The 13,884-nt window shown below is 34.6% G+C and overlaps 1 protein-coding gene across 1 annotated transcript; it reads right to left on the reverse strand.

Moving 5' to 3' along the window:
* Positions 1–3,295: 3,295 nt before the first annotated feature.
* LOC127855014 (uncharacterized) lies at positions 3,296–4,888 on the reverse strand. Its single transcript, XM_052390312.1, has 3 exons — positions 4,803–4,888; positions 4,306–4,516; positions 3,296–3,554 (listed from the first exon to the last, which is right to left on the reverse strand). The coding sequence occupies exons 1-3, from the start codon at positions 4,874–4,876 to the stop codon at positions 3,420–3,422; spliced, it is 420 nt and encodes a 139-aa protein (XP_052246272.1). The 5' UTR covers positions 4,877–4,888; the 3' UTR covers positions 3,296–3,419.
* Between the last annotated feature and the right edge of the window lie 8,996 nt (positions 4,889–13,884).

A 13,884-nucleotide genomic window follows, 5' to 3' on the forward strand; every position in this document is an offset into this window, starting at 1 on the left:
GTATAACCATTATCTATGATTTTGTGTTATAACCCCCAAATAACCATTATCTATGATGTTGTGTTATAACCCCCAAATAACCATTATCTATGATTTTGTTTTGTAACCCCCAAATATTTCATACTTCATTTTATTTACATTGATTTCCTTTTTGTCCCCTACCGGTGAAACCGGAGGGGACTTATGGTTTGCACTCCGTCTGTCAGTCTGTCTGTCAGTCAGTCCGTCACACTTTTCTGGATCCTGCGATAACTTTAAAAGTTCTTAATATTTTTTCATGAAACTTGAAACATGAATAGATGGCAATATGGAGATTATGCACGCCATTTCATTTTGTGCCTACGTCAAAAATTCTGGTTGCTATGGCAACAACAAACAAAAAAAATACTGACAACGGTGGAGTTTCACCGGTGGACATTGCTTGGCAATCTCTTTTTTTTACTGGCATCCGTGTGCAGTTTTCATTAATGGAACAGAACTGTGTAGGTTTAACAAAAATCTGCTTCATCTTATAAGCGTAATTTCATATTTTTCTCAACTTCAAGGGGAGATGATTCTAAAATTATTCTTACGTTGCTCATTTACGATAGGGGTTGAGTACTCATTGATATGAAAACACTGTAAAAGTTTTAATGTGTTTACGACCCCCCCCCCCCCCACCCTCTCACACATATATTTCATGGGCATAATAAAAAAATGGTTATAATAAAACAGCATATTTATTTAAACTAAAATGTCTACATCAAAACAAAAAGTTAATATAGTACACAAATAATTTGATTCTACTGGGGCTCGAACCTTGGGCCTCTCACATGTGAAGCGAGCGTGTGACCACTTCACTACGGAACCGCTTGAAAAATCACCTTCTAACTAAGATATTAATAAGCTATTAATAGTCGGTTTAAATGTAAACCCGGAAGTTTCGACGCTGGATAGTGAGCGGGGTAAAAGTCCCATAACAAAGGGTCCATACCACTGGCAAGATACGGGTCAGGCCTGCGGCTTTATATATGTGGTTCTTAAATATATATATTTATATATGTATTGTTTCATAGCTATTTTGATAGGCATGATATAACCCGACCGCTGGATTTATTGAATTTCGACATTTAGATAATTTTAAAGAACTAGTATGAGTTATGTCTTATTTTACAATCTGTATCCTTACACTCATTGATCAAAGCATTTTCATTTAAACGGTGTGTTGATTTATTTTCATTACGAATATTTTCGTAGTTGAAGCACAAGAATAAGGTTGATTAAAAAGTTTATTGTGTGCATTATTGTATTTTTACCAAACATAAAAATGCATACATTCATGTGATACTCAGAGAAGTTCATTTATACACGGTCTAGACGGGTGTATATAAATAAATGTGTAAGCATGCAATCATATACAATAATTTAGTTTTATATTTCAAGAATTTAACAGGAAAAAAACTTATTTGCACATACGTATTAAATAAAGTGTTAGAGGTAAGTACAAACATCTGCTATCTAGGTAATATTGCACGTAAGAAAGATAATTTAAGTACTGAATATCAGTTAGTATTATTCACTGATAACGCAGATTTAACAACACACTGATGTAAAAAACAATATTTATAGTATGTGTTATGATAAATAATATCGTCATAAGATATATCTGTACATATTTTGACAAGGAGCAAGTATATCAATTTTTCCTTTGTTTGCATTGTAGTTTGGTATATTTCAAATGTTTGTTTCATAGTTTGCAAAGTTTGAAGGGCTATGACAATGAAAGACATATGGTTTAATTTCAAGGCACACAATTCTTGTATTATTTATTTTTGAATTTGTTATTCCAATTATTAAATCCTGATAGTTCAGCTTAATATGATGGCTTGATCTACCTCTATTTTTAATCTCAACCTGAAGAAGTACCATTTGCTTTATCAAACTGTAGGCTAGAAGCTTATTTTAGCTTAATTGCCGAATAAATGTTGTTGTTGTTGCTGTTGTTGATTACTCGCAACAGTAAATGCAACACTAACTGGTGTATATAGAGGTAAAATAACAAGTGCGTAATGTTTTACTTCGTTCTTAAGAATGTTATTAGATTGTGAGCCACAATTTCTATCATGATCACGAGGTTTTTTGTTCACAAGATTAAGTGGACTATTCTACACTGGAACCATCTGATATATATTCTCAGATTTTTTAACACAAATGCATTTACGCTGTGTTGTCTTTTTCCAATCAATATACTTATTTGTTGTTAATTCCATTTTCTTTGACTAGTTAAGATGTCACTGTTTTCGATTAATATTTTATAAATATGTTTCTTTGTTTACGATTGGTTACCATTTTCTTTATGTAAGTTGGCAATTTCTTTATGTAAGTTGGCAATAAATGTCCATAATATTTTGTGTGTAAACATTTGGCATGCCTTTTACATCTTCTATGAATTTACTAAATATGTTATCGGTTTCTGTAACGCTCAATACTTAAACATGTTTAAAGGTCAATTATGACACAACATAAAATACTTAAAAAATACATCTTAATGGGGAACAACACTACATATATTATACAACATAAACAAGTGCACAAAATGCAATATAGAAGTAGATGTTAAATAATAGAAAATAGCTTTTAAATGTAAACGCCACGGTGCTGACAATATGCAAGATATAAAGGAGTCGAAACATACTGTATTCATTTAGAGAATTGAGAGTGAAACTGATGTATCAACTTAGCCATTATATCGGAAATAAAATAGTATAACGATAGAACACTCAGTTTACAGCGTTGCAAAATTATGTGAGCATCCCTATAATTTTCAAATTAGCCCATGCAGAATTATAATTTTGTTTACGCTATACTACACAAAATAGATTCAATTCAATTATATGTTTATGTAAATGTGTTTAATTTTAAATGTGCATGCTTTCTATTTCGCGCAGATTTGATATTTTTCATAATTACAAAATTCAATTAATTCAATCGGGCCTACTTGCGGGGATTTTTCTGAAGATTTGATTGGACATTTTAAAAGCTCGAAAAAGGTCAAATTATAGGTTAAAAACTACGCCGAATAAAGACAAGCAAATCTACGAGCACACCATCACCGTCCTACACTGGGCGCCATTTTGATGTCTTAACAGAATACATACAGTACCTAGTAATTTCTTATTGCAAACATATGTTATGAATTAACAATTGCTAAGACAACATTAAACAAACGAATTGTGCATATCAATAATGTTAACTGTATATAATTGTATGTGCTTATCAATGTATTATTTATTGTCAGCGATTTTTGTTCAAAAAACTTTACGCGTATATTAAGTGTCTTATATTAAGTGTCCCTTTCTAAATAAAAATGTTATGGTTTAACGTTGTCGCTCAAATTAAAAACAGGTCACCATAATATTGTTCGAGTATGTTGCAACGGTCTAACGTAGTCTCTTAAATTCCAAGCGTGTCAACATAACATTGTCAGAGGATGAACCAACGTAGAGATTGTTCGAACGGGTAACATCCATGAGAGGGTGTCTGTAATCCGTTATTGCCACACCGTCCAAATAGATCTGAAAATCACAAAACAGAAACGAATCCGAAAGGTCGGCGATAATATGCAAACAATAATTTTAAATTTAATTGGCCTTTTGTTTTTATACATGTATCTTATTTCTGTTATTTATTGGTATATTCAAAATGACCAATCTATTTATGCGGGGGAAACACCATTTCATGCGTTAACGAATTACCCGGTAAATTGTTTTTAAGGATATCACTTACATAATAATAGTTAATATCAACAATATAACTTTTGCACAAATCACTTCCAAAAGGACCAAAACGCAACATAAATCGCATTTGAATCGGTAAATAACAACGTTTTGTAGTCATTCATCTTAATCTTTTGCCCGGGCATTACAATACATGCGTACCAACCGTGTTATAATTTTTAATTCGTAACAGGTTCTTACTTACAAAAAAGTTCAATTTACGTAGTTTTATTACATGTAACTGATCCCGTTTTAGCGCGCATTGAACTATTTTGATGCACGGGAGTGTCAACGGACATCACAATATCGAACTGAAGGGTAATAAACAAGCTTTGTTTCTAAAGACGAAACTTAAGTTGTTTTTCAAATTTATATTTGCCACATGTTTTTTTATTGCTTGAATGAAATATTTTCTTTATTTTAAAATCAACTTTTCAGTTAAGTGTCATTTAGCCGATCTTTGAATAAGTACCTTTGGGGCGAAAGATGACTGAAACTATATTTCACAAAAATAAACATAACTTTACAATAACAAATTATTGAAATTTACTTGTGTCAGTCCGGTTTGATCGACGTCTAACGTAACTGTATGCTGTGAAGTCACGCTTGCAGTGAAAGCTTGTTCGTTTTTCCCGTCGTACACATACAAACGTTGCCACGTTCCGTTAATTTTGACGTCCAGTTTTGCTTTCTGAGCGTGGAATTCCATCGAGATATAAAACGGGAAATCTTCGTCCCGGTTTTGGAAAGCTACCGTCACACTGACAAAAATGAAAATACAAAAGAATCCTAGACAGAATAGATGCTAGTGAAGCGCTTGAATGGGCGATTTATTACGCATATATTTTTTGAAAATTGATTTAAAGCTGAAGTTTGTAAATATCGTATAATTAATCTCATTTAAACACATATTCTCAAATAATACTGTATCTGGATGAATTTTTTTTACCTGTATCGTTTGCAAACCCTTCAGTTAAGGTTCATCTTTAAAGAATACTATTTTTATTGTATAATACATGTAATTTATATTCTAGTATATATAGTCACCTTTCCAGCGTTGTGATTGGAGCAAAGTTCACATTCAGTCGAGTACCAGACAATATCATCGGACGAGTCTGCATATAGTCACGACCAATATCCTAAAAGCAAAAAGCATTGCATCAGATTTTACATTTATTAATTTTGTAAGATGCCTTTTTACCACGGTGTTTGGTTGTTTTTCATTAAGATTTCGACCAAGTTATATCAAATAAAATAATGCTGTTGTGTTTTATTACTTTATTCGTTTTATTAGTTATTGTCGTACATTTGTTTAAGACATCACATTTGCAAACATCTCTATCACAAACAGCTTAAACATACTAACTGCGTAAACGTCTGCGTGTTCTCTTGTTTGACCATGTACACGTATCCGGGACTCATCTGTAACGGCAAAACTAACGCCCAGTCGATGTTGAGTGCTTCACACAGGCACTGACCACCAGACACACGGAAACCTGCCGACCCAAACTTGGAGAACATAGCAGCGCACTGCAATAAGCAGGTACTGGTTACACTTTCAGACCGAGTTGTTTTATGAATGGAATACCGAACTTGTGTTTTGTCTGCCGCGATGAGCTCCATAAAGAACATTGAAAACACAAGTACATCCTTTATTGTCTCTTTGGTATTACGTCTGAAGTACAGAAAGTTACGTGTTGCTATAGTATGCAATATGTTAGAAAATTAATTTTAAATGCAAAACGTGCATCGATTTAGAACGACAGTTACCTCGCTTTATGTGATTATTATTTTACAATATTTCATTTCTTGAGCAACTTTTTAAACTATACTCTCATTTTAAAACATTGTTTTTTACCAAATCAACATACACAGTGATGCTGCAAAGTTCATCACAGCGTATATATTGCCCGATTCATCTGTGAAATAATAAATTACGTAATGATATACTTACATAATAAAATCCATTTGAAGAAAATATTTATCTTCACCCGCACCGTTGCTTTAGAAAGTGCTACGCTACCAAGAGGACTGTCGTCAATAACATGAAAATGTTAGACAACAGTATACTCCAGTTTTATTTCTTTCATGACTTCACGGTGTTTGATTGTGTTGGTTTTAGAATTCACTCTCGTAACTCGTGATAGTCGTCAATTCCCAACAGTATTGCTAAGGCTTATCTCGAGGTATGGCATGGTTGACTTCAGGAAATTCGAAAAAAAACACGTCTGTTATAGTATCTGATTTGTTGAAATAGCAAATTATTAATGAGAAGCAAGTTATGGACTATGAACACTGTAATCTCTCTCAATGGCATCAGTTCTTTAACTGATCATTGTTAAGCTCCAGTGTGGCCATACCACGTGGTTTGTGACGTCATTTTGGCTAGCACGCTAAGTAGAAATTTGTTAACATTGGCCCCGCTAAGAAATTTCAAATCCACGTAAGTATCTTATTATTTACTCTTTTTTGACGAAATAAAGCGCAGGCTAAGGGAAAAGTTGAGCACTATTCCCGGTTATATAAATATTTGTCACCAGATGAGTAGTTTAGTCTATCATTCGAGGCAAATTCCTAGTTTTTTACGTTACAATGCACGCAAGCACGACAAGCACATTTGAAATCGTCCAAAATATATGTTTTATATTCCTTTTTGCAGTGAACCAATATGTGCGGACGTGATTAATTCCATATAAAATGTGTTCTGTCCGAAAAAAAAACTGAAAACACCACTTAATGACATTTCTAATGTACATCAACACTTTGGCTAACACGACAAGCAACAAAATTCAAGGCAAGCACGGCAAGTCGATATTCGGCTAGAACGACCATTTGTTATTAATTATGTTTTTGAAGCGATGTTATTGTTGAGGTAATACACACACATTAAATTAGAATTTCAAAACATTTTCTTGGTCCGGCACAGTAAACACAAAAATATAATGTCGGACAATAACTGCGATGCTGTCTTGCACAAGTGCTATAAACAAATTTGAAACTTTCACCGAGAACAATCCTCGGAATGTAACAGAGATACTTTATGTCTGAAAAAAGTTCCAACTAAATGTGGCGAATGTCAGACACACCCTTCTGGAGTCAGGTTTCAATTTAATCTTTTGATTTCAATGAACAGTCCACAATAACTCAACTATCGTTCAAACGAACTTATGCTCATTGTGCCATAGTGACCTGAAATGGCCCACAAGTCATCCGGGGGTGACTAGAAGCCGATTCATGTCACACTAGGATGACTTCAAGCCGAGTTTTGTCAACCGGGATGACAAGACGCCGATTCATGTCACCCTGGGGTGACATGAAGCCGATTATAGTCACCCGGTGATGACTAGCATCGGCTTGAAGTCACCCAAGGGTGACATGAATAGGCTTCTAGTCACCCCCGGCCGACTTGTGGGCCATTTCAGGTCGACAATCCTTGCCACCTTCATGGACCCTGCAGTAACATTTCTGACTGGTTTACATGTGACACCTGCAGGCCAGGTGCTTGTGTGTGGACGGGATTCAAAAAATATCATACAGGTGGATAGTAAGGGTAGTATGAAGCTGGCCACTCTTGCTACCCAGAGGGATGGAGTTAAGAGTCCAATTTCAGTCTGCTACAACAGACTTACTGACTCCATTATTGTGGGACAGAGGGATCACAAAAAGATCCTGGTGTACAAAGTGAAATAGCTTATTATACCTGTATGTTATATGTACTATAACAAGTGATATAAATTACAATAGCTGTAAATAATTGTTTTATTACAATGCAACAATATTTTTTAATATAGTACAACTTGTATATGTGCAGTATAAGGTGATGAAAGTAGCTGTTTATATAATAGTGTATGTTAAATTGCAAGAATGATTTTGAAATATGGATACACATGTTTTTATGCCCCCAAAGGAGGTAATATAGTGATCGAACTGTCCGTCCGTCCGTCTGTGACAATTTTCGTTTAGGTTGTGAAAAATGCTCATAACTTCTATGTCGCTAGATAGCAACTTGATATTTGGCATGCATGTGTATCTCATGGAGCTGCACATTTTGAGTGGTGAAAGGTCAAGGCCATCCTTCAAGGTCAAAGGTAAAAAAAAATCCAAGGGAAGTAATAAGCTTTAAAGGGAGATAATTATCTGTACCTGCCAAATGATAAAAAAAATCAATCAATCAAAGCTGCGCAGTAGGAGGCATTGTGTTATTGACAAACACATCTCTTGTTCTAAAATTAAAGTTATTTTTAGCTCGGCTGTTTTCGGAGGAAACCCGATGTATTGTCATAGCCAGCTCGTTGTCCGACGTCTGCCATCCACTGTCCTCGTTGTGCTAAAACCTTAACAAATTTTGTTTAGGTTTTGAACATTGGCTCTAAAATCAAAGTGCTTTAACCTACAACTTTGAAACTTCATATATAGCTGCACCTTGATGAGTTCTACATGCCACACCCATTTTTGGGTCACTAGGTCAAGGTCACTGTGACCTCTAAAATAAAAAAACAAAAAAACTCTGACAAGCTTTCATTTATTAGCTCGACTTTTCAATGAAAAATGAGAGCTAAACTACTCGCCCCGGCATCGCCATCGCTTTCTGCGTTGGTTAAGGTTTTTTAAAAAGTCAAATAACTTTAACACCATCAAAGATAATTAACTCAAACTTGGAATACTTCTTTATGGCAACAAGACAATTGTGTAGGTTGAGGTGCATGACTCTTGTCAGCATTATTTTAGAGTTATGCCCCTTTTTATACTTGGATTTATTTTTTTTGTAAAGTTTTGTGTTAATTTTTATGTCCACTTTATTTCTAAAGTATCGAAGCTATTGCTTTCATACTTGCAACACTTACTTACTATCATAAGGGGACTGTGCAGGCAAAGTAATGTAACTCTGACTGGCATTTTGACAGAATTATGGCCCCTGTTATACTTAGAAAATTGAAAATTTTGTTAAGTTTTGTGTATTGGTCCATTTTACTCCTAAAGTATCATAGCTATTGCTTTCAGACTTGGAACACTTGCTAACTATCATAAGATGACTGTACAGGACAAGTTGCATAACTCTGGTTGGCATTTTGACGGAATTATGGCCCTTTTTTGACTTAGTAACTTTGAATATTTTGTTGAATGTTGTGTTTAGATGTACTTAACTTCCAAAGTATCAAGGCTATTGCTTTCAAACTTCAAAAAATGTCTTACTATCATGAGGGTACTGTACCTGGCAAGTTGAATTTGACCTTGACCTTTGAATGACATTGAACTTCAAGGTCAATTAATGAATTATGCTTAAATTGCCATAACTTCTTTATTTAGGATTAGATTTGATTCATACTTTAACAAAACAACACTTACCTGACATACCACAATGGACTCCACCCAAACCATCCCCCACACTCCACCCCAGATCCCCAGCCCCATTTTTTTTCTTTTTTTTCTTGTTTTCGAAATATCATCTAATAAATGACCACACCCTCACATTATTCCCCCTCTTCACCCCCTCCCCCCCCCCCACATTTTTTTGTAAACATGGTAAAAAACAAACACAAATATTTATTTTTATTATTTTATTTTTGAAAGACTGTCCAACCATCCCACCCAAGCTATTGCTATCAAACTTGAAATATAATCTTATTAGTTTGTTTTATGTCTTTACAAATGTTCAATAGATTGTGGAAACTATACCTGAACTCAGAATCGTCTATAATGTACCACTTCTTTAAAACATAAGTGATCAATATGTTTCAATTATGGTCCTCTTTCAGTTAGAATATGACTATATTACCTTGACTCTATTGAATATGAACAATTTCCCACTGATGGCTTACGTTATACTGTCAAGCACTCGAAAAGTCGAACGTGCTGTCTTCTGACAGCTCTTGTTCAAAACTGCACCCGCAGCCGAGCGTGGCACCCGTTATTCGGTGCTCTTGTTCTTTTTTCGGCGTAAGCTGCATAAGCCAGCTTTTCACCTTAGCCTGACCTTTGTAAGTGTCCAATAAAATTCCAATAAAATTTCCCGCGGCTAGGTACGAATGAATACACTTCATTTATTCCATTGGCTGATTTGAGTATACCACCAAAACATTGGAATCATATCCGCGTCTTTGTAACACTGTTTTACTGTATGAAACAATTTTATCTCGAATGAAAAGGCTTAATAGATAGAACAGTTTTACACTCAATTCTCGACATCAATACAGTTTGTGCGTACACCTTTTATTTTCAGAGTATTACCAGCGCAAGAGCGTTTATACTTAAAAGGCTATGTTCTCATATTTAGTACTTACTTCCTTATTCCTGTCAACATGTTAACATGTAAAAGTATAAAGAGCAATGGAAGCGAGGCCTCACTTTAAAGCATTGCATTTCAACCCGCGAGGTATATCGGGTCAATTCGCGGACATTCAGAGTTTATATACAGGTCATCACCGGAGTTGGCGGCCAGTAAAATAATCGTTATATAATAAAGACGCTATCCGTGAACTAGGTGACCTGGAATTTTCTTTAGACCAGAAATATGTTAAATGAAGATATTCAGCAATATAATTATGGTATGTAAATAATAGATTCTTAATGTGTTTTCAACAATACAATGATAAATATTATTGTTGATAAATTTAACAATAATTATTCGTCCATATTGCTTAATGTACTAAAGTGATATTATGAGCATGTAACAGTTTATAGGTGTCTATCGCAACCGTTGATTATTTTTGATGTTTCTACTTCATATACACTTATATTAATTAATGCAGCATCATCATACTAAAACAATATACCAGAAAGAGAAAAATAATGCATTTGAATATCAACCGTACTTTCGTTTGACAACTGATCATGCGTTTACGAGTTGAACCTAAATTTAGTTTTAGTGCAGATTTGTTCATACGACACATAGACACGAAATTGTTTTACGGATCATTTCAGCTTACTGGACTGTGTGGATCACGTAAGAATATCGAATATAAAATATATTTTTATAAACAACTGGCAGCAAGGTGAGTTGCAGATAATTAATCAGTAACCACATTTTAACTAACTATTTTGACCTGTTAATTCTTTTCAGCTCAATTCAACAGTGCAAAATGCCCATAATATCACTTTAAGCATTAGCACGATGATAATTGATACTGTTAATAATCGAATCAAATAGCAATGCCCGACAAACCACTAAAACAGGTTTGTTCGAAGAACGCGCCTATAAATACGGATACTTCTCGTGTGGCCGGTTGACTCATATGTTTAAATTTCACTTCCATTCTTCTTTTGGTTTTCTGTTTTGTATCTATAGGTTTATGACCAGCAATATGTTAGAATGTAAAATAAGCCGCGAAAACTCCCCGTAATATCCCGTACTGCGTGTGATGCAGCTAAGAACTGCACAGAAAAAGACATTCGCTATCCTTGATCTCATTCATTAAACTATTTACGCCGTATATCTTTTTTAAAGATATTTCTTGTTTTATTTAATGTTGTTTGTTGCTAACTTGGTAAGTCTTAGAAGTCTGTCTTAAGTGTTTAACAAATAATGTTTAACTTTGTTCTTTGTACACTATGCATTTTAAAAATCAATATAAGAGGCATTGTTTTTTTTACTTAAATGACACTTTATAGAATGTGATTTATTACATGTATAACAATAAATCTATTTATTTCTGTTTGCTATTTTATAGGCTCTGATAGAATTTATTGTCCCCTACCGGTGAAACCCAAGGGGACTTATGGTTTGCGCTCCGTGTGTCAGTCAGTCTGTCAGTCCGTCACACTTTTCTGGATCCTGCGATAACTTCTTCATATTTTTTCATGAAACCTGAAACATGGATAGATGGCAATATGGAGAATTCTGGTTGCTATGGCAACAAATATTTAAAAAAATATTTTTTTTTTAAATGACAATGGTGGAGTTTCACCGGTAGGGGACAATATTGCTTGGCAATCTCTTGTTATTTGGAAAACTTATTAATTAATTAATATATGCTATTCTATTATTTATGGATAGTTTTCACATTAAATCATTTTTTTTAATTAATTTGTATCATTTTATAATTGATATGATTGTTTTCAATCACTTGGCGCTTGCTATGCTTATGATAATTTTTTATGTAGCGTCTAGATGATACAGAGTTATGAATAACCAATTATGTCCCAGAAGGGGATAGGGTATTCAGGTTAATGTGAAATAATAATTCCAAAGATAACTCATTGAAAAGTCATTCCAGACTTTAAATAGTAATTTTGAAAGTATCTATAATATTGGGTTGCAAAGTGGGACAGGGATTTAAAGTAATTTCCTTGATTTGAATTTGTATTGTATTCGTAACACTGTTGTACCCTATCATGAATTTCCAGAAACTCACATCAAATGTTAAGGTCATGAAAAGAAGTCCATGAGGAATTAGTCACGCCAGGTTAAGGTCAAAGTCATACTTTAATGATAATAGCCTCTCTATTGTTGTGTCTGATTCAGCTCTCCTATACCATTTTAAGCATTTACATTAAGTTAAGACGATTTAAGGTCAATGAAGTCAATGAGAGATGTGCACAAGGTCAAAGGTGTGGGCCCAGTCGTTCTCTCCTATAACCATGAAAGGATGTTTATGAAAAATTAATGTCATGGAAACAAATTCAGAAGTAGACAAATCACTGAAACTAAAGGTCCAGATCACAACATGAAGGTCAGAAGTATTGCAGACGGGGAATAATCTTTTCGTGGACACTTACATTTGTGGACTTCTATTTTTTTTGGGGGGGGGGAAAAAGGAATTTGGTATTGGTCATTTTCCGATGTGTTTGTGTACAATTCCTTGATTGGTCAATATGAAAGTAATTCATTAAGCAGAAGACAAGTGTGTAATCCTCATCCTGATTTGAAAAAAAATATGAGTGAAAGATTGTGTTTGTTTATTTTATTATTATGCCCCTCTCTGAAGAAGAAGGGGTAAATTGTTTTGCTGTCTGTCGGTCGGTCTGTCTGTTGGTAGACCAGTTCGTTTCCGACCCATAAATCGTCAACAAATTGACCGATTGGCTTGATACTTTACATGCGCATTGGCCGTTGACAGTAGATGAACCCTATTGAAATTGGGGTCACTAGGTCAAAGTTCAAGGTAACTATCACACTAATTGTGAAAATTGTTTCCGATCAATAACTCGTCAACAAATTGACTGATTGGCTTGATACTTCACATGTGCATTGGCCTTGGACAGTAGATGACCTCTATTGAAATTGGGGCCACTAGGTCAAAGGTCAAGGTCACTATGGCACTAAGTGTGAAAATCGTTTCCAATCTATAACTCGTCAACAAATTCACTGATTGGCTTTATACTTCACATGTGCATTGGCCTTGCACAGTAGATGACCCCTAATGAAATTGGGGTCACTAGGTCAAAGGTCAAGGTCACTATCACACTTGGTGTGAAAATCGTTTCCGATCAATAACTCGTCAACGAATTTACCGATTGGCTTGATACTTCACATGTGCATTGGCCTAGGACAGTAGATGACCCCTATTGAAATTGGGATCACTAGGTCAATGGTCAAGGTACAGTACAGCCAATGCGGAACAAACATATTTCGCAATCCGCGGAGTTAAGGCGCAACGAGTCGATGCCGAGTCGGCCGTTGAAGCCGTGTCAGTATGCGGCGGAATGTCGCATTTCGCCACGATGCTTCGCATCTGTCTGTCGAGGCAAGCCGCTATCTGCGACATGACGCCAAATCGATGGGCATCATAAAATAAAAATCTTTGAAAAATGATAAGTTAGTCAATAAATTTTAAAAGATCAATTATCATAATATTAAAATCATAATTAATTAAATGTATCTATTACTGCATACTTACTATTTTTCCCGTCGCTACTCATTACCCGATAATCCTGTATATTCCAGTTTTAAAGCAAATTCTGGTTAATATTTAAGATAAAAATTCTCATGAATTTCAAGAAATACAAACATTGGCCATTTTTCTAAAGTGTCAAATAAATTTTGGCATTTGTTTCTATTTTAAAGGGGCCTTTTCACAGATTTTGGCATTTTTTAACTTATTCATTAAATGCTTTATATCGATAAATGTAAACATTGGATCGTAAAAGCTCCAGTAAGAAATCAAGAATAAAATTAAAAAAAGGAAAAGAA

This window comes from Dreissena polymorpha, chromosome 13 (genome assembly GCF_020536995.1).
Source record: "Dreissena polymorpha isolate Duluth1 chromosome 13, UMN_Dpol_1.0, whole genome shotgun sequence".
Classification (NCBI taxonomy): domain Eukaryota; kingdom Metazoa; phylum Mollusca; class Bivalvia; order Myida; family Dreissenidae; genus Dreissena; species Dreissena polymorpha.